The sequence below is a fragment of the Xenopus laevis genome, chromosome 8L (assembly GCF_017654675.1).
Source record: "Xenopus laevis strain J_2021 chromosome 8L, Xenopus_laevis_v10.1, whole genome shotgun sequence".
In the NCBI taxonomy this organism is placed as follows: domain Eukaryota; kingdom Metazoa; phylum Chordata; class Amphibia; order Anura; family Pipidae; genus Xenopus; species Xenopus laevis.
Window position 1 is genome coordinate 43,660,136 of NC_054385.1, and position 26,433 is coordinate 43,686,568.

Consider the following 26,433-nt stretch of genomic DNA (forward strand, 5'->3'; position numbering starts at 1 on the left):
TAAACATTCTTATTCCTTTATTAAACATCAGTGGCCGATTTGTTCCTGTGAGAGTGAAAAACGCAATACTGAATGGTTGGCTATGAGTTAACAAAAACCAACAGCTTTATTATTCCGACATGATGCTTTTAAATGGACCTAAAGGCAAAAGTGCTACTAGAGAAAATTTGTAGTCGTATAAATTCAGATTTCCAAATAAATAAATGATATCACTACCTAGCAATGCCCTCGTGCGGGTTTAAATAAGGGCATTTACACTTACCTATACATATAAACCTGGAAGGAAACTGAATGGATCCTGCTTGTTGTTTGCATGCTTTAACTGTTCTTATAACCTACAGCATTTATAATATATGCTCCTATTTTTTTCATGACCATACTGCTGTGTGGATGTCCGCTATCTGGCACAACGTGATACATGGGGCCATCACAGAAATAACAGTGGCTTCTTTACAGAAAGCCAAAAATCAGAAAATGACCTGAAATGGCAACAGTTAAATGAACCAATGTAGGGCTTGTGTGCAGACATCTGTAATACAGCTTTAAACAAGCAGCGTGGCTTTCTGTAAAGACTGAAGGACCTCTGGAGGTTATAGGGGGAATAATAGTTAGTGCATGGATTCCACTAGCCCGGCTACTGCTGCTGCTGCTGCTGCTGTTGTTGTACTATCACCCAAACCATATTCAGCAGTACTGTAGCACAACTCCAGTTAAAAGGCTGCACAGTGACTAGCCCTTTGTTAGACACGGAACACACCCCTGCAGGGACGGTATTAGCTCACACATAAAAGAATACATATACAGTATAAATATATCCAGCATTTAACATGTTAAAAACAATGATTTATAAAAAGGTATGCTTTTGGAGGCTTGCAAAAAGGATACCTTATTTGCAGCTAGTGATGTACTGCATAAACCTCTTTACTTGTAATACATCGCAAGTGTCTCACTACTATCTCCATCCACCCCCATGGGATGCAAGGAGGGAAATGTAAACACTGTGTATTGCATGTGTACCCTCGAAACAGAGACAGGTTCACACAAGGAACCTGGAAGGGGGCCTTCTGTTCGACTCATGGAGTTTTCTACCCATTCCACAAAATCCTGGCAAGGGGTTTGGAATTGTGCTCTGTTCTCCATGAGGTTTGAGGCACTTTCTGGTTAGAAAAGCTTGCTTGTGTAAGGTGACAAAATCCGACCGAGTTTGCATTAGACACTCAGAATCGACCGAGATTGCATTAGACACTCAGAATCTCAAACTCTTCTTCGACATCAAACAGTTTATCAGTAGACTCAATGAGTTCTGAAAAAAAGAGAATAGCACCCACAATTATTATATAGTGAATAAAGTACCCCCTATTGTAAAATATATAGTGAATAAAGTACCCCCTCTTGTAAATTATAAGGATATTATGAGTTACAGAGGCGTTTCGTGGCCATATAAAAGGCCGAGTGTTTTTATTCAGGTCATGGAACTCCAAAGTAACTTCTAATATCCTCATATTTTGCAACAGGGGGTACTTTATTTATTATAATACACAAGTTTCAGTGAGACATGTGACAGAAATGACATCACTACTAACCGGATGACATCAGTGCTCACTGTTTAAAAGGATATAATTTACAAGATATTCATGGCTTTTGTGTATTATAAAGATATTGTAAGTTACCGAGTAGTTCCATGACCATACAAAAGCACAAGGCTGAAGAGAGAGAGACTGGTGGAAACCTCCATCAGAGGCAATTGTAATATTCCACTATGAGACACGTTAATTTCACCTGTATTACACACGCCTATGGTTTTAATATGTCCGTTTCACTTTAAAGGAAAACTATACCCCCCAAACAATGTAGGGCTCTATAAAAAGATATGGCATTAAACAGCTCATGTGTAAAACCCTGCTTCATGTAAATAAACCATTTTCATAACAATATACTTTTTTGGCAGTATGTGCCATTGGGTAATCATAAATAGAAAATTGCCATTTTAAAAAATAAGGGCCACCCCCTGCAATCGTTTGATTCACGGTGCACACAAACAAACCAAACATGTTAAGTCACATGAGCCAATTAACAGACAGAATTCTGTCTTTTGCTTCCACACTTCTTCCTGTTACAGTTAGAGCTGCAGTATTTCTGGTCAGGTGATCTCTGAGGCAGCACACAGACCATCACAAAATGGTGGCTCAAGGCAAGAGATGTAAAAGGGCAAAAGGTACTTAAATATATATACCAGTTTGGTAAGATTCTTTAATATGCCACTTAATATGATGTAAACTATCTGTTGCTTAAATATTTATTTTTGGGGTATAGCTTTCCTTTAAGGAAAACTGAATGAAGGTATACACAAGGAAATTAATATTAATCGTTTTCACAAACCAGAATATATATTAAATGATACAGAATATACAAGGGATAATGTACCAACTTACTGAAATTGTTGAGACCGAAGCATTCCTTGACCAAATAAAAGCAGAAGGCCCAATACCTGGTCTTTAAACACAGAGTAATGTAGCGGAGTTGGCATCTGCCATGTTTGGCCACATCATACTGGTATTTGGCCCCCTGACATTGTGGAACAGACGCTGATCTAATCTTGGCGTCCAGTAAGCTACCAATCAAAATTGCTTCTCATGGTGCACTGAATTATTTGACATATTTCTTACAGCTTTCGTTGTTGGCAACAGGGTATGACATATCAGAGTATAGTGGATGTGGCCAATTTTTACCAAATTATTTATGGATCCCCTGGCTTAGATCCCATCCTTTTATAAAAAGCATCTGCCCATCTATCTGTAGTACAAGACTCTATATCTTGACAAAGCTGCATTTGGCGGCCAAATGGTAGTTGAGTTTGGTGCAGCGTTCTGGGAGAAGGGGCCCCTCTCCAAAGATTTGTGGTGACAAGGCACTGGATCATGGACGTTGAACTTACTCATTCACCTTAAGCCGGCTCAGTGGTGAAACTTCAGGAACACGGTCTGTATGTTTACTTGTGTTACTTTGGATCGGACAGGACAGTGCCATTATAGGATTCCATAAGTCTTGTTATCCACATCACAGCTACAAATATAACTTTTTGTGGAGTATTGCGATTGCTAAATCGCTAAGGATGTTGTTAGACTTTTTACATATGGATTCCTAATACCACCGGTTGTCACTACCAATATACAGACCCCATTGCCGACCTTTACCATATAACTATCATATTGTATCCCTGATCAACACCTTGGGACGTTGTTCTCTGAAGGAGACCCAGCATCTGCATTATTGGGATAATTTCAAATATATATAACGTTCTGGACAGTGCTTATGGTCTCTGCTTTGTTGCCCATTATACCATTCATTGCTTTAATATACTGATTAACCAGCTGCATGGCAACTAATGACGGATACAACATGTGCTGTGGCATAGATGCATGAATAACAAGTTAAATTTCGACATGTCATACTCCTTATAGACAGATTAGTCTTGTATCTTACAGCAGTATAAATATTATTTAATAACTCGCATAAGTTTACACACTGTATACGCTCCTCCAACCTGATTTATTTAAATCGGGTTGTGTGGTTCAGTAATCCAAGGAGAGGGATCCCTCCTCCCATGCGTAGCACCTTTGTTTTTAAACTTGTTTTTAATTGATAGTTGGGGCATGGTTGTGAATAAATATTGCCTTTTTAAAAAAAATTGTTTGGATTATTTATGAAATTTTCCTATTCAGGTATAAAGTCATAGAGGTTAAGTCCCCTTTTTCAGGTTAAGATATTTTGAACTTAATTGTTTGTGGACACTCCTTGGGCTTATATCCCCAATTATAATTATTATCTGTTTTCTTGCTTGTTTACATTTAAAGTTAAACTCTATATCCATTACCTGCTCCTGTAGTAGTCACTTCTGGTTTTGTCGGAGGTATAAAAGGCGGCCAGTGAGGAGGATGCTTTGGTGTCAATTCAAACATCCGTAAACTCTGATGTTTTAGAATTTCCTAAAAAAACAATTTAATAAAATCATATATGAAGCTGTATCCCATTGACTGACACCTCGCTGTCTCTGAATAGTATATAGTCAGGGGAGGAGCTTACATGAATAATGAACTAAAAGGAAAAGAATGGTACATAATTAAAACAAGCTTTTCAAACAATAAGTAAAATTCAGAATGTTTTAATGACTAAAGAATAATAAGAGTCAATTCTGAATATACAGCAAGTACAGATAAAATGATGGCCCCAGCAAGTAAATGGGTCTGGGGAAACTGAAGGCTGTAAGTCTCTGCAGCTAGGTTGTCGGAATCTTTTTTCCATCAATACAAATGAATACTGAACCCCGGAAATGCGGCTGGTGGTAAAGTATTTGGCATGTGATTGATTTACAATAAAACAGCACAAGTGATAACCCAAAGAGCTCTAATGCAAAGTGAAACATAGACCCTCATCAATAAAAGACTTGGCTTCTGTTAGGCATGTTCTATTATTAATATATGTGTTAGTACAGCATCTATTCATTAACAGTGTGCATGGCCTAAATTGATTTAAATACACTTAGGGGCAGATGTATGAAGGGTCGAATATCGAGGGTTAATTAACCCTCGATATTCGACTAGGAACTAAAATCGTTCGACTTCGAATATCGAAGTCGAACGATTTAGCGCAAATCCTGCGATCGAACGATCGAAGGATTTTAATACAACGATCGAAGGAATATCCTTCGATCAAAAAATCTCAGGCAAGCCTATGGGGACCTTTCCCATAGGCTAACATTGACTTCGGTAGCTTTTAGCTGCCGAAGTAGGGGGTCGAAGTTTTTCTTAAAGAGACAGTACTTCGACTATCGAATGGTCGAATAGTCGAACGATTTTTAGTTCGAATCGTTCGATTCGAAGTCGAAGTAGTAGTCGAAGGTCGAAGTAGCCCATTCGATGGTCGAAGTAGCCCAAAAAACACTTCGAAATTCGAAGTTTTTTTAATTCGAATCCTTCACTCGAGCTTTGTAAATGTGCCCCTTATAGTGCAGAGAAATAAATACCTCATTACCTTTTCTATCACTTCACACCAGTTGTTGAAATCATTTTCATCTTTACAAAAGAAGCCCTGAGGATTAAAAATATACAGAAAAATTAGATCCGATCAGAAAATCAGACCTTTTTCCAAACTTTTTTTAACGAGAAGCAGAGACAGGTGTGGGTGTTTTGCCCAATTCCACTAGAACACCATAGTTATTAAAACATACCATGTACAAGTATGGTATCCGTTATCCAGAAAGCTCCAAAATACTGAAAGGTCATCTCCCATTGACTTCATTTTATCCGAATAATCCGAATTTTTAAAAATGATTTCCCTTTTCTCTGCAATAATAAAACAGTACCTTGTACTTGATCCAAACTAAGATATAATTAATTCTTATTGGAAGCAAACCCAGCCTATTGGGTTTATTTAAAGTTTGCATGATTTCTAGTAGACTTAAGATGGAAATTACAGCAAGATCCCTTATGCAGAAAACTCCAGGTTCCCAGCATTCTGGATAACAGTTCCAATACCTGTACCATAGGATTAAGAACTTTAACAAGGCAATGGGTGATGAACCTGAAACTGTCATTAATACAGTACAGTACAAGTCCTGCTCATATGGATTTTTGTGATTACCCTAAACCAGCATCGTGCCTATAGCAGTCAGATAATGCATCTGAAAATGTCTACATCATGCTAGGATCTTGAGGATTTATAAGAAGAGCGACTTTGAGAAGAAAGCTAGAAAATGCACCAGAATTATTCAAATAATAGGACATATTTACTCTCTGTTCTTTTGCAATTTATATGATCATTTCTATACTACTAGTAGCATGCTAAATGCTCGTTAATGTAAATTGCAAAAAGTATTCAGAAGAGCATTCTTATGTGCCTGGAAATATTTAATGTCAGAAAACTAATAGTAAACAGAAGTTTTGGGATCACAGTATCATTTTTACATCTCAGCCTAGCAAGTATCCTAATAAATAAATCGTGCATTTGTGAACAAACTTGCCAACGCTACTGAAGGGTCCAGATTCAAAACCTTCATACTGTTAGGGCCTTTTTGGCAGTGGTAAGTCTGGTCCTGTACTGTTCCAGCTTCTTCAGTGTCCACAAATGTCTGCGTGGTATGAGGATCCAGGTAGATTATTTCATCTCCTATAGGGAAAGAACAGGTGCTAGGTAAGCATGAAACGCGTTAGGCTCCATGTGGAGATATTTTGATATTTTATATAAAGAAGAAAAAATTAAGACCAATTTGAAAAGTTGCTTAGAATTGGCCATTCTATAACATAGTCAAAGTTAATGGAAAGGTGAACACCCCTTTAACCCAGTGCATCGCATTTAGAAGGATGCAGCTAAATTTTGACGCTTTTAAGGGTAATATTAACCCCCCAAATCAGCTGTTCATTAATACAGTGTGCCTATAGTCGGTGTAAAAATATGGCCATACCCTGTATAAGCAAGCTGCCACTCGGGCTTCCCACAGAATGCCCCATGTAGTCAACTAGTAGACACTAGTCGTGGTAATGTCTCTATAACTGCACCAACATGATAAACAATACTTTCCCTAAAGGTAAGGTCACACCTGGAGATTCAGGGAGATTTAGGCGCCCGGCGACTAATTGCCTCTTCTTTGGGGGGCGACTAATCTCCCCGAACGGCTTCCGCCTGCTACAATGAAAAATTGCCTGCAGCATGGCACTTCGTTTTCCAAAGTCGCCCGAAGTTTCCTGGTGAGGCAACTTCAGAAAACGACGCAAGTGCCAATGCGCAGGTGTTTTTTCATTACTAGTCGCCGGGCGACTAAATCTCCTTGAAGGATAGAGGAGATTATTCGCCAGGCGACTACTTCTCCCCGAATCTCCAGGTGTGACCTTACCCTAACAGTTGTTACAGTAAAGCGGGATAGTAAAAGTAACACTGAACTGAAAATGAAATCTCTTAGGAGGTAGGGAGAGGTTTTTTTTAATAAGAAAATTTACCTGAAAAGCCTATAAAATAATAGGCATGATTTGGTTTTCCTCCTAAAGCTCCTAATGACTGGGGCATTTTAAAGCATGCCTAGAGAGAAAGAAACAACAAAATAAATAAAGCTATCATTACTTTTTGTTTGCGTGAAATTAGTTTGGCACTCTTGGGTATCCGGTCATCAGTAACTTTCATTGGGTGCTTTGCATTTGCTTGTTTTCAATCCCATTCTCCTATGGGGAGGTATCATACCCTAACAATTTTTGGGACCAACAAAATAAATATAGATATATGACATGTACCATAGTTTTAAACTAAATAATACTTTATTTTTTATATTTGTATATATTTCGGTCCAGAAGCACAGTTCTGTCATCACCTTTATAAACATATACATAAAGCTGTGACAGCGATAAAAATAACTCACCTTAAAAGCATCAACATATACAGGATTGATGTGGTTTATCCCAAGCCGGAGAGGCACAACAAGCAGCAATGGCCTCCAGCCTGAGCAATGTCCTGAAGTATCTCTGCATCTGCTCCAAGTGCTTTGGTGGGAGGCAGCCTGTGCCATGCTGCAGCTTTGCGGCTGGTACTTACACATTGTCTCTTGGGGACAAAACATTAAAAATCTGATTTTTATATCTTAGATATTTGTAGATAGAAATGTATAAAGCACACGTTTGCACTGATGCATTATTTTAGGGAAAAAAAAAAAAAGATTCCTTTTATTGTTGATGCAAAATGTAAATATTTTATTGGAATGCTTGCCAGTAAACTGAAACAAAAACTAAACACTGTAATATTGCTTGTCAGGCAGCATGTAAGTTCCAATAAGCAGATTTTAAAATTGTAGAAAAAACCTATAAGAGATGGAAGTAAAGAGTAACAATTGTGTTACAAATCCGGAATTAGGTCCAAGAAGAGTAAAGGGTTCAGTCACACGACTAAACACCATAAGGCAGTGGTTCCTATTAATTTATTTTCTAATTTGTGTATAATGTAAAGTTGCTTAGAATCACATTTTCTTTCATTATACAAGAAATTGTTTTTGGGTGGCGATTCCCTTTATATTTTTCCTGTGGGGCAACCATCAGGGTATGCGCTGCATTCAGTGCTGTTATAAATAACTCTTGATGGGTCTCATAGGCCCCCAAATACCATCCATGTACCTCTCCTGGGAAAATAATGGGCTTTCCCTGCCAACCTAAACCCTCTAAACTAATATTTATAATGGCCATTTTATTTTCTGTTCAGCAGCTGCAGTTACTGCCAGCCTGTAAAAAGGATTGTCCTGCAATTTAATTCATTTAGGTAAGGGTCAGAGCTTTTGTGTGGGATAAGTGTAACACCGACACCTCTTATGCATTATGGATGGTATTGTCCGTGGTTGCACTGTTTTTATCTACATTACTTTTGTCTAATGTGGCCTCAAAAACCTTTATGTAAATGTATGTAAATATGCAGAAACCATTCTCCTAAAAAATTTATGTCAGACATTTTGAGAAAAAGATTCTTTGCATATGTGATGGAAAGGTTCTATGCTATTGAATTGCTCTGCTGTGGTTAGTTGGATTTTCACTCTCTAAAAAGAGAGGAGCTAACAGGAGCACCGACCCAGAGTATTCGGTAACCCATTACAATCCTTGGGGGGTGCCCTTACATGGATTGCCCTAACATTTGCCCTACAAATGTTAGGGAACCCCTGCATGGATTGGACCTTTCCTTCTCCTTTTAAGTGGACTACAAACCAGCAGATTTTTAGGATAAACATACCCTTGTTAGTGAATGTGCCCCTTCCTATGCCACATTGGCAGATGACTTTTCTGAGGATGGATCTTATACAGACTGATGGTGTTGCAGGAAGTGCAGAAATAAGCAGACTCTATGGTCAGATTGAACTGTGCGTGACTGGCATTAATATTTTAAGTACAAAAGCCTTTCCCTGACAGTTTCTATTCTACATTAACAGATACACAACAAACAAACATTATGATTACTTACTGATGTCTTCAACTACAACAGTGTTATCCATGGAAACATAGACTGCAAGTGAATTCCACTCATCAAATAAAGCAAGTTTCCTGAAAAAAGTTAAAGAAAAATGATTTAGAACAAAGCAAATGTGTAAAAAGTATTGCCATGCATTGCATTTGAGGAGATTATATACTAACTGGAGTAATTCAATGTATGGGAACCCTTATTTTGATACCAGTTATTTCATGAATTACAGGACAGCCATCTCCAATGAACACCATTTAAAGAAAATAATTCTAATTTTTAGATATGATTCTCTGTGGTCATAAAACAGTACCTTGTCTGCAATTAAGCAGATTTAAGGGGTAGTGATTCAAAATGCCGAAAGATCCCTTATCCAGAAACCCTAGGTTCCAATAGATCCTATACCTGTGTGTAATTTTAACGCCATACTTAACAACAAAACTGGCAGGGCATTCCACAACCTCACTGCCCTCATCATGTACTGGTAAAAAGTAATCATGTCCCCTCTCAAACGCCTTTTCTGCAGAGAAAACAACTCCTCTTTCCTCATCCCTTTAACCAGTTCAGTAATATATATATATATATATTTATTTACACAGCTTGTTATCCGCAGATCCTACTTAATTGAAGATACCACCAACATACTACTGTTTACCGCATTTAACTCGGTAAATGTGTATAACTTTGCACTTATTAACATGGAACCTCATTTACTAAATTTGTTGAATCCTTCTGCTTAGTTGCAGCATCCTGCATGAAACTTTTCAATGTCCACCTCTAGGTCATCATTAAACAAGTTAAAAACCAAAGAGCCAGGGACAGACCTCTGAGGAACTCTATTAACAACAATGGTCCAATTAGAAAATGTTATATTTACCACCACTATTTGTAATCTGTCCTTCAGCCACTTCTCTATCCAAATACTATGTTCCAGGCCAGTATTCCTTAACTTAGCCATGTTGACAAACTCATAGTATTTGGTTTGCAACGTATTCAAGTATCTTTTTACCTATAACCCCTTCCAAAAACTTTCCTACCACTGACTAACCGACCTATAGTTTTCAGGCTGAGAAAGGGATCCCTTTTTGAATGGTGGCACAACACCAATCCCTTTGTACCACGCCAGAACTCAAGACCTCAACCCTGAAAATGAAGTGAAGAGGTTTGGCAATCATAAACATTTGCAAAAGAACTGTATTTATGCAATACGAAGTTTACTTACTTTAAGACCTGAGCCACTGTGTTTGGTCCAAACCATTCTCCGATAGACTTTCCTTCTCCCACGCCCATCTGTGCTGGTTTTCCCAAAAAAGAAAGCATATTAGCAACGAAGTGGCATAAACAGTAAGAAGACTCATATGCCAAACTGTGCACATCAGCAAGAATTCTGGTATTGTATACACTCATACTATTCCTCCTTTGGATATGCAAACATCAAAATGGCTAGCCAGTACAAGACATAGAAAGAAAAAGCACATGCTGCATTTTTGTGTCTGGCACAGGCAAGATGTTTTTACCACACCAGCAGTGTGCTTAGAATGCATTCATTGCCTTTCAGCATTCAAGTGATCAAGTTCAGATGCCATCAGAATTGGTTACAGTGGACTAAAAACCCTGTTGACCCGGTGTGTATAGGGGACACATATGAAGTCATATAGGGAGTCATATGAAAGGCCCATTTGCAGGGGGACGAAGATCATGGATAGATAAAGGTGAGGTGCTTACTGGAGAATGAGCAGGGCTTGAACAGAACATAGGCAGGGCTAGGCAAAATGGGGGAAAGTATAATTGTTGTGAGCATATTTTTAACTTGTGTATCCATAATACTTGGCTGGGAACACCAACCAGTGAACCCAGGCCCCCTAGGGGTGAGGCCATCCAAGTGAGTGTACCAGGTGATAAGGGAAACAGCAGGGCATTCAAATCTCTCCCATATCAGTGTAATATGTATTCTGTTATTCTCTAATAGAAAGTGATTTCCACTCTCAAAGAACATTGCATAAAAACATAGGGAGCCCCAGTAGATACTTAAAAACATAAATCAACATGAGACGGAGAAGAAAAATAAAAAGTCAAAGAGCCTGCTTGCTGTTCTGCAACACGGACAAGCCCCATTAACAGACTGAAAGCCGTAATGGCATCTGTAAATTAAAAAAAAAAAGGCAAAACAAAAGAAACACCTGCTGCTAAGAGCTTGTGCTATGACTATTGGAGACATATAGTCTTGCACCTTTATTCCAACTCATTGATTATTCAGATATGCAATCGCATAGATGAGAATGAATTATTTTGGTGAGTGCCAAATGAAACAACTAGGCCAGAGAATGTATCGTGAACTTTTGAGTTCCTGGTGCTTTAGGCTTTGACCAAATGTTATAATTGATCAATGTAGCAATTTTGGAATTGTAGTTAATAGGCAACTGCTTCCCAACTATTTGAACAGCAATCGATTTTGGGTGCACTTGTGTGTTTTTGGAAACACAGAACAATCAATGCTCAATGGTCACCTGTCACACAAATGCCACTGCCAAAGGTATTAAATGCCACTGCAGTTCCCTGTGCTGCTGTTACAAGATCAGCTTAGGGGTAGTTGGAAATCATCAAAGTGTTAGCAGGAAGGAAGGCTGCATGTGTCCGATGCTACGGAATGACTATTAGTCAATTCTGTATATTGTCAGTTTGTCTCTAAACTGATGCAGCCAAGAGCATGGGTTGTTCATCAGCAGAAAAGAAGATGTGGAGATACTAAGGGGCATCTTCACAAGCACGTATCTTTACTACTAAAATGCTGCAACAGAAAATGTTGGCGCTTTATAAATACGTGTTAAAAATAATAATAATAATAATAATTATATACATTGTACATATTGATTGCCAAGTACTATAAGGCAATCAACGGATGACCGCTTTTCCTAAATTACTTCCTTACCCATTTGATGAATAGAATAACAACAGTCCTTTCTATCCAGAAAACACTGCAGGATTTGCTGATACTCTTCTGGATGATTTTTGTGTTTCTCCCACCGCCAATCTAAGAGAAAGATACAACACTGATACTGGCGCAGTAATAATAATACTTATAACTCTGTTTCTGTAGGCTTGAGGTGCCCAAACAAGGGCTGATTATAGCTGCTAACTCAGCTTCACCAGACTTGCCAGCATACAGACCGTTAAATGGGAGCCCTCCTGGTATTTGTACCTACCTCTTCCTAGGTGCTGGCAAACTAAAGCCTGAGCCAGCATCATCTGTCCACACCTGAGCATGCATCCCCATCCTGTGTCAGAAGAAGGGCCCGTTCCTCCTAACAATCAAGGACAGACAAAGTATTTTAATATTTTCCTTATACAAACACTAAAGTAAAAGGGCATAGCAAATTGTGTGTGTGTTGAATCTTCCTTCTCAGAATACTTGCATCCACATATCTGGGAACATATTGCTTTCCTTGGCAGAGATGGGACGGATCTTTTACAGGTGATAGTAAAAGAAATACAGGTAAGAGATCTGTTATCCAGAATCCTTGAGGACCTAGGGTTTTCCAGTATTTACATAATTTGGAGCACCATACCCTAAAGCTATTACAAAAGTACCTATCTGTTTCTGGCTTTTCTGTGCATGTACTGCTGGTTGTAACTACTAAAAGAATGTAGCAAAAGCCAGCTTGCATCTGCTATATTGTTTCAATAATTAGAACCAGCATTGCAACGAATACCAAAGTACAGACATAGTTCAGTTAGGTTGAAAAAACAACTTGTAGAGCTTTTCATAGCAATTACACTTAGAAAGAACTTTAAAAACATTCAAAATTTGTAATGAATGTACATTGAATTACCTATACTAGAGGTGCATTGGAAAGTTGCTTATAAATGCACTCTTTCTTGCTGGTACAAAGCATTGCTAAATATACCATGTTCCCTTGTTCTTTAATCATGTAAAATCGGCATGCATGAAAAAGCACTAAAGCCCATAATGCACTGGGGGATATTAAAGCTTTTTTTTATTCTTGCAGCAGGGAGGCCTCTTTGAGAATAATTTACTACTCACCAATAGGAGAGAATTTTTTTCTGTATGTAAACCACAAACGGGAAACAATATCTGATTGGAGATCACATTTATCTGAAATAAAAATATAGAGCCCTTTTAGAGGAACACACAATACTGACTAGTTGCATGGTCACTGGAGTGGATTTAGAAACAGTTATGGATCAGTAGATAAATTAGAGGGATACTGACATGGTTCTATAAATAACAAAATTGGTTGTGATACTTAAAACTTCTGTCATCTACAGAAATATATCAGTATCATTTCATAAAGGGGTGGTTCACCTTTAGGTTAACTTTTAGTATGTTATAGCATGGCTAATTCTAAGCAACTTTTCAGTTGGTCCTCATTATTTATTTGTAATATTTTTTTCATTATTGGCCTTTTTCTTCTGACTCTTTCCAGCTTTCAATTGGGGACCCCTGATGATATGTAAGGCTACACATGTATTGCTACTTTTTATTACTCATCTTTCTATTCAGGCCTCTCTTTTTCATATTCCAGTCTCTTATTCAAACCAATGCATGGTTGCTAGGGTAATTTTGACCCGAGCAACCAGCCTGCTGAAATTGCAAACTGGAGAGCTGCTGTATAAAAAACGAAATAATTAAAAAACCACAAATAACAAAGCATGACTACCAGTTGCAAAAGATCACTCTCTACATCATACTAAAAGTTAATTTAAAGGTGAACTACTCTTTAATGCTATGGGCACACAGGCTGTCAGCGGCTGTTTTCATGCTGAGTAATTAATGCAGTAATAAATGCAGTACAACCTGGGAATAGTAGTAAAGTGGGCAACAATGGGAGCAGCCAACTACCCCGTGATACTCAGCATTGGGGGCTGACCTGGTAAACAATTAAGATAGGAAATGTAGGAGATCAGAGATTCTCTAAATAAAGGTGGCCATAGACGCAAAGATCCGCTCGTTTGGCGTCATCGCCAAACGAGCAGATCTTTCCCCGATATGCCATTAACGAGCATGGCTATATCGGGGGTAATCTGATTGTTCAGCTGTATGGCCGAACGATCCAATTACGATGTGCAATGGGCTCTGGCGGGATCTGTCGGGTCAAAATCAAACCTGACCAATCGACCAAATGACCGATCTCCGCTGGATGAAAAGATGTTCGGCACACCGAAAATCGTACGAATCCTCGATTCGTACGATAGGATCCGTGTGTCTATGGCCAGTTTTAGCCTGTAGGGTAAATAGAAACGGGCCAGAAAACATGTGGTGAAGCAGAGATCAAAGTGAAAAGAATATTGAAGACACATTAATCTAGGATTTGCAGCAGTAAAAGGGTTGGAAAAAAAAATATTGCCTCCCACTTACACAATTCTCTGTCAAGGCTTATTTGGACCTCTACCCCAAAAAGGGACAGAAGTCTGGAGTCTCTTAAGACTAATGACACAGAGGGTGTCCCCATTATAGCAGCATTAGGAAAACAGACCTTACTCATATATATTGTGATCAAAGTGCCCACTGAATGATATCTGGGGTATTATAAACCACAATCTTTTTACACTATAAAATGATTACACACAAACCGGTACCAGTCACATTTTCAGTAAAGTCAAACAGATGATCTAAATAACCTGTTTTCGTATCATATTGCTTTCCCAGAATATAAACTGGCTCGTCGGAGTCAGGAAGTTCTTCTAGATCCAAGTATTCGGGTTCATTTTCATACTTCAAATAATCTGAAACAGGGTCTGGAAAAAACAAACAAAGGAAATCACGGTTACACACTTAATTGTGGTAAAAAAAAAGACAATGGTGAAAACCATTTTTGCTGCTTCAAATGAAAGTCTAAAGGGGTAGCCTCTGCTGCGTTGATCTTTTCTATGGGGGAAAAAGATCCCTAGCTTTCTACTATAATACCCTCTAACGTACTTGTGAAAGGTAATGAAATCCCCTCGCAAGTGCCTTTTCTCCAAAGAAAACAACCCTGACAATCTTTCTTCTTAGTTCAAATGGGGCCCCAAAAACATATTTTTTTTTAAAAAAACATTGGTGGCAGGGGCCTATAGAATATTAAAATAATACATTGGTGGCCAGGGGATTAAAAAAAAAAACACACAAATTGGTGTTCAGTAGAATTGAACTCGTGGCTTCAGGACTTCATCTTTGCCTCCTTTCGGACTTCGGGTCTTTACACCGCTTTAGGACTTCAATTTCGGCTGTTTTTGCGACTTTCGGTCTTTTCGTCGCTTTGGAACTTCGGCTTTTTTCGTGGCTTCGGGTCTTTTCGGCGCTTCGGGAGTTCGGCATTTTCGGCTGTTTGGCTGGCCGCAGATCTTCGGCGCTGGCATGGGGGGCCCGGGACACTTGTCCCCTCTGTCCCCCCCTGATGGCGGCCCTGGTTGCACATCTCTGCACTCTTTCCAGTTCATCAGGGCCACCATTAGAAACCTCAGTACAGAATCCATGCTTTTTACCTGCTCTCATCAACAACTTTACCTCCCTCTGATATTAAAGGGGTTGTTCACCTTTAAATTAACATTTACTATGATGCAAAGAGTGAGATTCTGAGACAATTTGCAATCATTTTTTTATTATTTGTGGATTTTGAATTATTTAGCTTTTCATTCAGCAGCTCTCCAGATTGCACTGATTCTGCAATCTGGTTGCTAGGGTCCAAATTATCATAGCAACCATGCATTGGTTTGAGTTAGAGACTGCTAGACTGATATTCATAGAAATATGAGTCATAAAAAATAGCAATAACAATTAATTTGTAGCCTTACAGAGCATTTTATTTTAGATGGGGTCAGTGACCCCCCCCCCATTTGAAGGCTGGAAAGAGTCAGAAGGCAATTAATTTAAAAATTGAAATAAATAAATTATGAAGACAAACTGAAATGTTGCTTAGAATTGGCCATTCTATAATAAAGTAAATGTTTTTACTATTTACACATTTAAAAATAATTTTCTGATGCCGTTTTTATATTCTATTTTAGCTCATCTGTTTTTTTGATTTTGGCTTCTTTGTACAGGCATGGGAGCCATTACCCAGAAATCCCTCAAATACAAAGCTTCGAATCACGGGAAGGCCATCTCCCGCAGACTCCATTACATCCAAATAATTTTTAAATTATGATTTCCTTTTTTTCCTGTAAGAATAAAACAGTACCTTGTACTTGACCCAAACGAAAATATAATTAATCCTTATTGGAAGCAAACACAGCCTATTGGGTTTTAATGTTTACATGATTTTCTAGTAGACTTAAGGTATGAAGATCCAAATTATTATGAGATCCCTTATCCGGAAAACCCCAGGCCCCGAGCATTCTGGATAACAGGTCCCACACCTGTACCTAACAAAATTTTCAATGCTAACTTCAATGCTTAACTTTCTATCAAACCATAATGCACATATTCCTATATTTGTATATTTAAATTAAGCATTCAAAATTGGAATTCCTGTGGCTGGGTGCTCAATACGATTTTACAGTAGGAAATGTTATAAGTTGTAACTAAACAACTTCTGCAATCTAACATGACAACATCAGAGCGTAAGTAAGTCAATTCCCAGCAGAAATGATAAAGATCACACAACTTGCAGCTAGACAACAGCACAGAAATTGCATTGAGCCATACATCAGCACTCGGGCAGATAGAGAAAGTATTATTATCATTGCAGAGATTGATGAGAAATCTATATTAACAGACCCAACAATGCAACCTGTTCCATTTCAGTGAGTGATTACCCATATGATGCAAGGATTAAATATATAAGCCCCAGAGGGGCCAAACTTTGCCATTTTGCAGTTGTTGTACAATGCAATACATAAACATATGTCATAAAATATACAAGTGAGATCTTTACTGCTGAAAGACATTCAATGCTGCCCGATGAAAATTTCCCACAGGAAGCCTATCAACAGATAATAGGTTATAGATCTAGCAGTACTGCTTATTATGTATTAGCAACATGGATGTGGCACGAATAAAGCTAAAATCATCTGGCCCCTGCCATAATGATAGATATCCTACAATATTCAATTAGGGGCCTATTTACTTAGCTCGAGTATAGGAATAGAGGAAAAAAAAACTTTGAATTTCTAATGTTTTTTGGCTTAGACCATCGAATGGGCTACTTCAACCTTCAAATACGACTTTGATTCAAACTAAAAATCGTTCGACTATTCGACCATTCGATAGTCGAAGTACTGTCTCTTTAAAAAAAAAAAACTTCGACCCCCTAGTTCGCCACCTAAAACCTACCAAAGTCAATGTTAGCCTATGGGGAAGGTCCCCATAGGCTTTGATAGCTTTTTTTGGTCGAAGAAAAATCGTTAGATCGATGGATTAAAATCCTTCGAATTGAACGATTCTAAGGATTTAATCGTTCGATTGAACGATTTTTCCTTCGATCATTTGATCAAATGAATTGCGGTAAATCCTTCGACTTCGATATTCGAAGTCGAAAGGATTTCAATTCAGCAGTCGAATATCGAGGGTTAATTAACCCTCGATATTCGATCTTAAGTAAACTTGCCCCTTATTGTATGAATCTCAAGTCAAGAGAACATTCTCTGCATTAGGTTAGGGAATGTACAGTCATTCAAAGAGACTGGCTTTGTACCCTCTTTAGTTCTGCTGGTTGACCTTCGTGGTTTTTTTGTTTTTTTTATATAGTTTTTCAATTATTGGTCTTCTTCTTCTGACTTTTTCCAGCTTTCAGATTGGGGTCGATGACCCCATGTAAAAATCTCTGTAAGGCTACAAATATATTGTTACTTTTTATTACTCATATTTCTATTCAGGCCCTCTCCTATTCATATTCCAGTCTATTATTAAAATCAATGAATGATCACTAGGTTAATTTGGACCCTGAAATTGAAAACTGGAGAGCTGCTGAATAAAAAGCTAAATAACTCAAAAAACACAAATAATAAAAAATGAAAACCAATTGCAAATTGACTCAGAATATCACTCTCTACATCATGCTAAAATGTTCATTTAAAGGTGACCAACCCCTTTAAATGGCATCTTTTTAAAATAATACAACTGTTTTAAATGGGCAAGTACTGCATTTGAAGATGTGCCAACCTTCTCCCATTTCTATCATTTCAGATGGTATCAATCAAGTTGTATTGCAGAAGTAGACTAGAGCACTTATCTGCAAGTGAAAATGATAATAGTCCCAGAAATCTTAATGTCTGGAAAATAATTGCTCTTCCACTTCTTGTAACTAAACTGGTTAAGCTGGTTTCTCCGTTCACCTCAAGCCAACAGGTCACCCAGAACCTATAGTGGCTCACTTAACTAAGCACGGGCAGAATCAGTGAAGAAGGTGACAATACAGTAGCAGAAGCATACACTGTATTTTTGAGTTGCAGTTTGAGGTGCAATTTATGTATGACCATAGATCATGGATCGTGGCATCTTGTACTCTTAGGGCTATGTGCATGGGGTGCTTTGTAAATGGTTTCCATCTGGCAGAACAGAATGGGTTCCCGCCAGCCATCGCTCCTAATACTAGTAAATAAATAACGCCCGACTAGATGCACACAGACAGGGGGACATTGGTGCCAAAACATTGAAGCAATTTTCAGAGTAAATTTGGATCAAACTGGCGGCGCTTTCTTATAAATTGGTTTAGTTGAGATGTCAGAGATTTGTGAGGAAGCACATGTTTGGAAACTTCTTTTTGAACAGCTCCATATCATGGAACTTAGAAAGTTGACTGGATTCTGTAGGTTACTAGACAAGTATAAATTTGAAGATAAACATGGCCTGTATGCAACAAGGAAAAAACATGCAAAAAAATGTTTGTGTTCATACAATTTCATCTTTGGAATTATGAATACATTCCCTTTGGGGTTCGATGTTTGGTTGCCACCCTTTATAATCAATCCAAAAGCATGCAGAGCTGGAATTCTATATATATATACCCGTAGGGGCAGATTTACATAGGGTCGATATTCGACTGCCGAACTGAAATCCTTCAACTTCGAATATCGAAGTCGGAGGATTTAGCGTTATTCCTACGATCGAAGGAATAATCGTTCGATCGAGGATTTTAATCCATCGATCGAAGGATTTTCCTTCGATCAGAAAATTCATAGGAAGCTTATGGGGACCTTCCCCATAGGCTAACATTGGCCTCGGTAGGTTTTAGGTGGCGAACTAGGGGGTCGAAGTATTTTTTTAAAGAGACAGTACTTCGACTATCGAATGGTCGAATACGCAAACGATTTTTACTTCGAATCGTTAGATTCGAAGTCGTAGTCGAAGGTCGAAGTAGCCTATTCGATGGTCGAAGTAGCCACATTCGACCATTCGAAATTCAAAGTATTTTTTCTTCTAATCCTTCACTTGAGCTAAGTAAATGGGCCCAGTAATGTCTCCTTCAGGATTCCACCCCCCATTCACAACTCTGAACCCCAAAGTTCTGTGCAGAGCTGAATAAAACTAGAATCATAGTAATTAATTATGGATAGCATTGTTGGCAATATAAAAATATTTACTTTTTATCACCCTTTATCTGTTTGTCACAGTGTGACACTACTGCCTTGTCTGTTAATACAGATACACCCAAAAACAACAATGGTAAAAGGTATCATGCTGATTGTATTACAGCTATGAGACCTGTTATCCAAAATGTTCGTGACCTGGAGTTTTCTGCATAACGGATCTTTCCAAAATTAGAAAATCATGTAAACAGTAAATAAACAGTAAATAAACCCAATAGGCTGGTTTTGCCTCCAATAAGGATTAATTATATCTTAGTTGGGATCAAGTACAAGGTATTATTTTATTATTAGAGAAAAAGAAAATCATTTTTAAAAATTTGGATACAATGGAGTCTATGGCAGATTGGCTAATTGGTTTCTGGATAACGGATCCCATACCTGTACTTACATTCAAAATACTTCATCTGTATGGCTTTTTGTTCCATTTTGTACTCCCATGTCTAATGCCTAATCTAAAAGCTTTGTCCCGAGTCGCCGACTCACACTTATTTCTTTGTACAGTGGAGTAATCGTTAGCTCTGCTGCCTAGTTATGCTGGGGTGATAAGTTTGACTCCAGGCAGGGCATGGTCTCCATGGAGTTTATATGCCCTCTCTATGCTTGCATGAGTTTCCTCTGGATGCTCTAATTTCCTCCCACATTTCAAAAACATACAGGCAAGTAGGTGTAATAAAAACTGACCCTAGTGTGTCTGTGATATGGACTTTGATTGTAAGATCCTCTGTGGCAGGGATTGACGGAAATGTGGTATAATCTCTGTCAAATGCAGTGGCAGTTCTCACTCGTTTAAAGGTAAAGGTCAACCCAAAATAAAATGTTGACCTACTATTAAAAATAGGAATTGGAAGCAGCTTTCCTATGTACATTCGTTGAATACGTTCAGTGGTTTTAAAGTTATTTGTAAATGTAATCGCCATTGAAAGCACTGATCATCTGCCCTTTCTGCATCTGTCACTTGATACAATGTAGCAGAAATCAGCCTTGTATGCTTCTTCATAGCTCGCTCTTTTCAGCTACACTTTTTTGACTTCTCCTACATGGTTTTAAAAATAGATTTTTGTAGTTACCGTTAAATCATTTTCTCTTGTCCTACATTGGGGGACACAGGCACCATGGGGATGAAGATCCTGTTGCTGGAGGATGGACACTAAACGGTTAAGAAGCTCCTCCTCCTGCACTGGGCTTTATACCCTGCCTACTTCCTGAAATCCTCCGTTTTCGGGCCGAAGAAGGAAGAAAGGACCTCCATACACTAACCAACTTGCAAAAAGAGGAGAACCTCACCCCCTTGAACTATTTATAATTAGCTTTAACAACTATACAACTTGAATTTACAGGGAGGGAAGGCCTGTGTCCCCAAATGTAGGACGAGAGAAAAGGATTTAACGTAAGTACAAAAATCTATTTTTCTCTTGCCTAGATTGGGGGACACAGGCACCATGGGGACGTCCCAAAGATACCCATGAGGGCAGGACTAATACCCTTTATGCTCAGGTAACAATGGCCTGAAGCACCTTTCTCCCTTTTCTGCTTCTGCTGATGCGAATGTAGAATTTGGAGAAAGTGTGTACAGAGGACCACACTGCTGACCTGCAAACCTGTTCAGCGGAAGCTTGGTGGTGTACCACCCAAGAAGTGCTGAGGGATCTGGTTGAGTGATCTTGGATTCCGGATGGTGGAGGTCTATTCTTAGCTGCGTATGGGATGTGTACCGCTGAGATGGCCTCTCCGCCCATAGAAGGATCCTTTGCGATTCTGCGAGAGCAGCTTGGCTTCTTGTGCCTCCCTGGTGATTTATGTAGGCCACTGTCGTCATGTTGTCCGATTGTAATCTTACTGGCAATCCCCTCAGGTTGTTTGTCCAGTGGGACAGGGAGAGCCAAATCTAGTTCTAGGATGTTGATGGGAAGATACTTTTCTGCTGCACTCCATCTGCCCTGAATTGTGAGCTTTTCCAGGACCCCTCCCCAGCCTTGTAGACTGGCGTCTGTCGTTACAACTGTCCACGAGTGGTTGGGAAAGAGCTTTCATGATCTCACGATCGCGACCAATAAGGGAATGTAACTCTCCTTCTCCTTCTTGTTGGTTGATCAGCCATTCTAGCTGAGTTATCGTCTCTATCACCATGTGAAGATGGGTTGTGGTTAGAGAAAGAGACGGAGTCTTGACTAGGAGGTCGTCTAAGTATGGTATAACCCCCACACCCCTGAGTCTCAGGTCTGTCAGGGCTGCTGCTATCACCTTTTTGAATACTCGTGGAGCGGAGGAAAGCCCGAACGGAAGCGCCACAAACTGCCAATGCCCTTCTGCTGCAAAAAAGAGAAGGAATCTGTAGTGGTAGGGATGTATTGGCACCTGAAGGTATGCGTCCTTGATGTCTATCACTGCCATGGACTCCCCTTTTTCTAGGGATAATAGTACCGATTGTATGTTGCTTCTGAACATACTTGTTTACTGCTTTTAGGTGTAGCACTGGACGGTATGAGCCATCCTTCTTGGGCACAATGAACAGGTTGGAGTACAAGCCTCGACCTCTGTCTTGAGGAGGAACCTGCTGTATGACTCCTGATGTTGAGAGAGCGTGAAGAATTCTGCAATATGCGGAGCGCTTTGGCTCCCTTGATGGTTGGCGTGACACAAAGAATCTTTGTAGTGGGATTTGTGTAAATTCGATGAGGTAACCATGTGATACTATATTCAGTACCCAGGGGTCCTGAACCTTCTGTTCCCACACCTCCCGAAAGTTCCTTAGGTGGCCTCCTAAGAGGATGCCCTTGGGGGTGGGCACCCCTTCATGCGGAGGTAAGACTTTTCCGGGGAGGGTTTGCTGGTATTTCTTGTTGAAGACCAACTGGATCCCTGCTTAGACTGATATCTGGAGCGATTGGCTGACGCTGTGGTAGCAAGGTGCTCTAGCTCCCAGTCGCCTGGGAGATCATTTTTTCAAGCTCTGCCCCAAAAAACAGTTTTCCTCTGAAGGGGAGACTGACGAGCGATCTCTTAGATGTGATGTCCGCTGACCAGGTCTTGAGCCATAGAAAACACCTGGCTGCAACGGATTGAGCCGACGCTCTAGCAATAAGCTTGGCTGCGTCTAGTGCAGTATCACAAATGTATGTGTTTGCGTCTGCGATCTGGGACAGAATCAGATCTGTAGAGGGATCCTCAGAATCAATGAGCTGTGCTACTTGTTCTATCCAGACCTCCATTGCCCTTGAAACCCAGGCTGTGGCGAAGATGGGTTGTAGGGCTGCTGCTGAGAAGATAGCCTTACAGAAACCCTCTAGGCATCTGTCTATGGGATCCTTGAAGGATGCCACATCTGCCACAGGTATGGTTGTGGATTTAGATAAGCCAAAGGTCCGTACACTCTTGTGGAAAAGGGTAAGTCTGACTGAATCACTTTGAGAGTTGAACCTTGCGGTCCGGAGTCTTTCACTATGCCTTGATAATGTCTTCCAGCTGTTCATAAGCTGGGAAGACTGAGGAAGTCTTTTTCTGCCTCTTGAAGATATTCTTGCTTGGCTCATGGGTAGCCATGGTGTCTTCTAGATTTAAGGTCTGAAGCACAGTCTGGATAAGACTCAACCTCTCTTTGAGATCTAGGGGCGTCTTGTTCCTGATCAGAATCTTCCCCTGATAGTAGCTGGCCTTCTTCCCTGACCCCTCTTCTTGTTCCTCAAGGGATTCAGGTGGTGAGGAATGTGGCCGTTTGGAAGACTGCACGCCCACCTTAGGGGGGGGTCCGGACAGGTGCTCCAGCACCGTCTAAGGTCTCCGGTATCCTGGTGAGGTTTTGGAGTCCTGCCAGCGATAAGATAGAACTCGCACCAGTTCAGAGTCCGAGCTCAATTGGCTAGCCGTAGCTGTCATTGAACTGGATTGCAGGGTGGCATTAGGTTGGAAAATCGCCGGGATGGAACCAGGTTGGCAAGATCCATATATCGGATCAGTGAGCAGAAGAATTTGCAGTGGCACTGGGTAGAGTAGCGTGACTTCTGTCTCTGCCTGCAGTCGCGATATGGCCACCGGATAACGTCAGACGGGAACTAGTAGGGACACGACTGCGTGAGTACGCCCATAACCAAAATGGCGATCATGTGTTCCAACCGAGCTCAACTAAGATGCAGGGCGCGCCGAATGCTAGAATGGCAGTTCCTGTGCTATCTGACGTTGCACCTGAGTAGTTCACCCTCCTCTCTACCTAAGGGCTGCTGGAGGAGAATGCTGGTAAGCTACGCCTGTGCCTAGACTGATAGGGACAGGCCGTGGGGAACGCACAAGTAGAGGGGGGGGGGAAAGGGTAGTTACTTACCCTTCCATAGCAACCATCTGTGCCCAATCCTGGTGCGCTGACCCTGTTCCCAACCACTGGAGCAGCCTCCGTAGAGCGGGATCCGGTGGTCACAGGGTAGTGAGGGAGCCTCAGCCTGCAGACCTCAGTGGAGCACGAAGGGTCTAAGGGCACAAGTGTTGAAAAAATTCTCGGCTGGGGGGGCTCTGGAAAGAAAACTCTGGCCCCTATTGTCTGGCATAGCACATGACTAAAATCCGCACCATTGCTCCATGCCAGTAAATATCCATCCTCCTTCTGAGGACACTAAAGAAAAACTGAGGGTTTCAGGAAGTAGGCAGGGGATAAAGCCCAGTGCAGGAGGAGGAGCTTCTTAACCGTTTAGTGTCCATCCTGCAGCAACAGGATCTTCATCCCCATGGTGCCTGTGTCCCCCAATCTAGGCAAGAGAAAGTTTACAGCCAGCAGAGAACAGAAAACCACAAATACCATGGGTATAAAAAAAAATAACACATTGGAAATGTTTAAATGATATCATTATCAGATATTTTATTTTTTTTCATCCCCATTAAAGAAAGACACAGATATGGCATTTGATATACAGTCCAAAAGTACCCCCTATTGTAAAATATAAGAATATTATAAGTCACCGTTGGGCCTTGAGCTTTTATATGGTCATGAAACTCCTAGGTGACTTCTTATATCCTCATATTTTGTAAGAGGGGGTACTTTATTATAATACACACGTTTTAGTGATTCATGTGACAGAAATGACATCACTACTCACCATTTAAGGATATAATTTACTAGATATTCATGGTTTTTGTGTAATATATAGTGGATAATGTACTCCCTACTGTAATTTATAAAGATATTATAAGTCACCGAGGAGTTATGTGACCATATAAAAGCACAAGGCCGCAGGCCGAGTGCTTTTATACAGGTCACATAACTCCGAGGTGACTCCTGATATCTTTATAAATTTCTAGCAGGGGGTACATTATGCATTATAATCTACATTTTGTGGGGGGTCGGAGTTGAAATTCTGGTCCGTTTCAAATTCGCGGCATCAAATTCGCATGCGCAGCGTCAGATTCAAACACACTGGGACTCATTTATCAACACTGGGTAAATTTGCCTGTGGGCAGTAACCCATAGCAACCAATCGGCGCTTTGCTTTTTCCAAGCGGCTGCAAGTAGAACAATGAATGCAACAATTTGATTGCCATGGGTAACAGCCCACAGGCAAATTTGCCCAGTGTTGATAAATGACCCCCCACTCTGTCAAGTTCGGCGGCCTGGGGCACCTGTTATAAACGGCGCGTTATGACGTCAGAACGCGCCATTTATAAGGATATAATTTACAGTCTGGTCCCATAGGGAAATGACCAGAATATATATATATATATATATATATATATATATATATATATATAATATATATAATACACAAAAGCCATGTATATCTTGTAAATTATATCCTTATAAACAGTGAGTTCTGATGTCATCAGTTATAAATGGTGAGTTCTGATGTAATTTCTGTCACATGACTCACTGAAATTTGTGTATTATAATAAATAAAGTACCCCCAGTTGTGAAATATGAGGATATTAGAAGTTACCTTGGAGTTCCATGACCTGTATAAAAACACTCGGCCTTCGGCCTCCTGTTTTTATATGGTCATGAAACTCCTCGGTAACTTATAATATCCTTATATTTTACAAGAGGGGTACTTTATTCATTATATTTAGCAGTGTCCACATACTTTCCTAGAACTTTCCTGAGAAACTTTTAAATGAGCTCTGACATCTTCTGAAAGTGGCTTTATCAAGCTTTATGGGAAGTGAAACTGAAAGTGAATTGTTATACATTAGTAGTTGTTCCTCGAATTCTTTGTCACTGGCCCTGTGCCACAGGATTACTAACCTGGCTGCTCGCCCCGAGGACATGACGCTGGGCAGCTACAAGATCACTTATACAGCAGCACCCAGCTGGGCCTCGGCTCCCAAGCACTTGCACCAATAGAGAGACGCAAGTACTTGAGTTTATATATATATAATACACAAAGCCATGAATATCTTGTAAATTATATCCATATAAACAGTGAGTTCTGATGTCATCAGTTATAAACGGTGAGTTCTGATGTCATTTCTGTCACATGACTCACTGAAACTTGTGTATTATAATAAATAAAGTACCCCCAGTTGCAAAATATGAGGATATTAGAAATGACTTTGGAGTTCCATGACCTGTATAAAAACACGAGGCCGAATATGGTCATGAAACTCCTGGGTAACTTATACTATCCTTATATTTTACAAGAGGGGGTACTTTATTCACTATATACACATACAGAAGTTGCTAGTTTAAAAGCTTCACCTAGTAAGAAAGACACTGGGCCTAAGAGATGCCACTGTATAAGCCTTATTTTAGCAGGCTTTCTGTCCTCGTCACGTATAAATAGGTCAACACCCCACCCATGCACTGACTAAGCAGGCCACTTACCGGAGTCCATCCTGCCCTGTCACCCAGGGACCGGCAAAGCCTCGTCCAAAACAACAGCAGCGGCAGACGACGAAAGGTAACCCGGGAGTCGTAGTCCTGCATTGTCCAGACCACCCTTATTTGCGGTA

The 26,433-nt window shown here is 40.0% G+C and overlaps 1 protein-coding gene across 1 annotated transcript; it reads right to left on the bottom strand.

Annotated features, from left to right (window-relative positions):
- LOC108698409 (cysteine protease ATG4A) lies at window positions 1-26,433 on the bottom strand. Its single transcript, XM_018229872.1, has 13 exons — window positions 26,306-26,433; window positions 14,620-14,736; window positions 13,022-13,093; window positions 12,183-12,281; window positions 11,909-12,010; window positions 10,202-10,274; window positions 8,983-9,062; window positions 7,406-7,587; window positions 6,993-7,071; window positions 6,020-6,165; window positions 5,032-5,088; window positions 3,875-3,986; window positions 1-1,303 (listed from the first exon to the last, which is right to left on the bottom strand). Exons 1-13 carry the CDS (start codon window positions 26,313-26,315, stop codon window positions 1,239-1,241), a joined length of 1,194 nt encoding a protein of 397 aa, XP_018085361.1. The 5' UTR covers window positions 26,316-26,433; the 3' UTR covers window positions 1-1,238.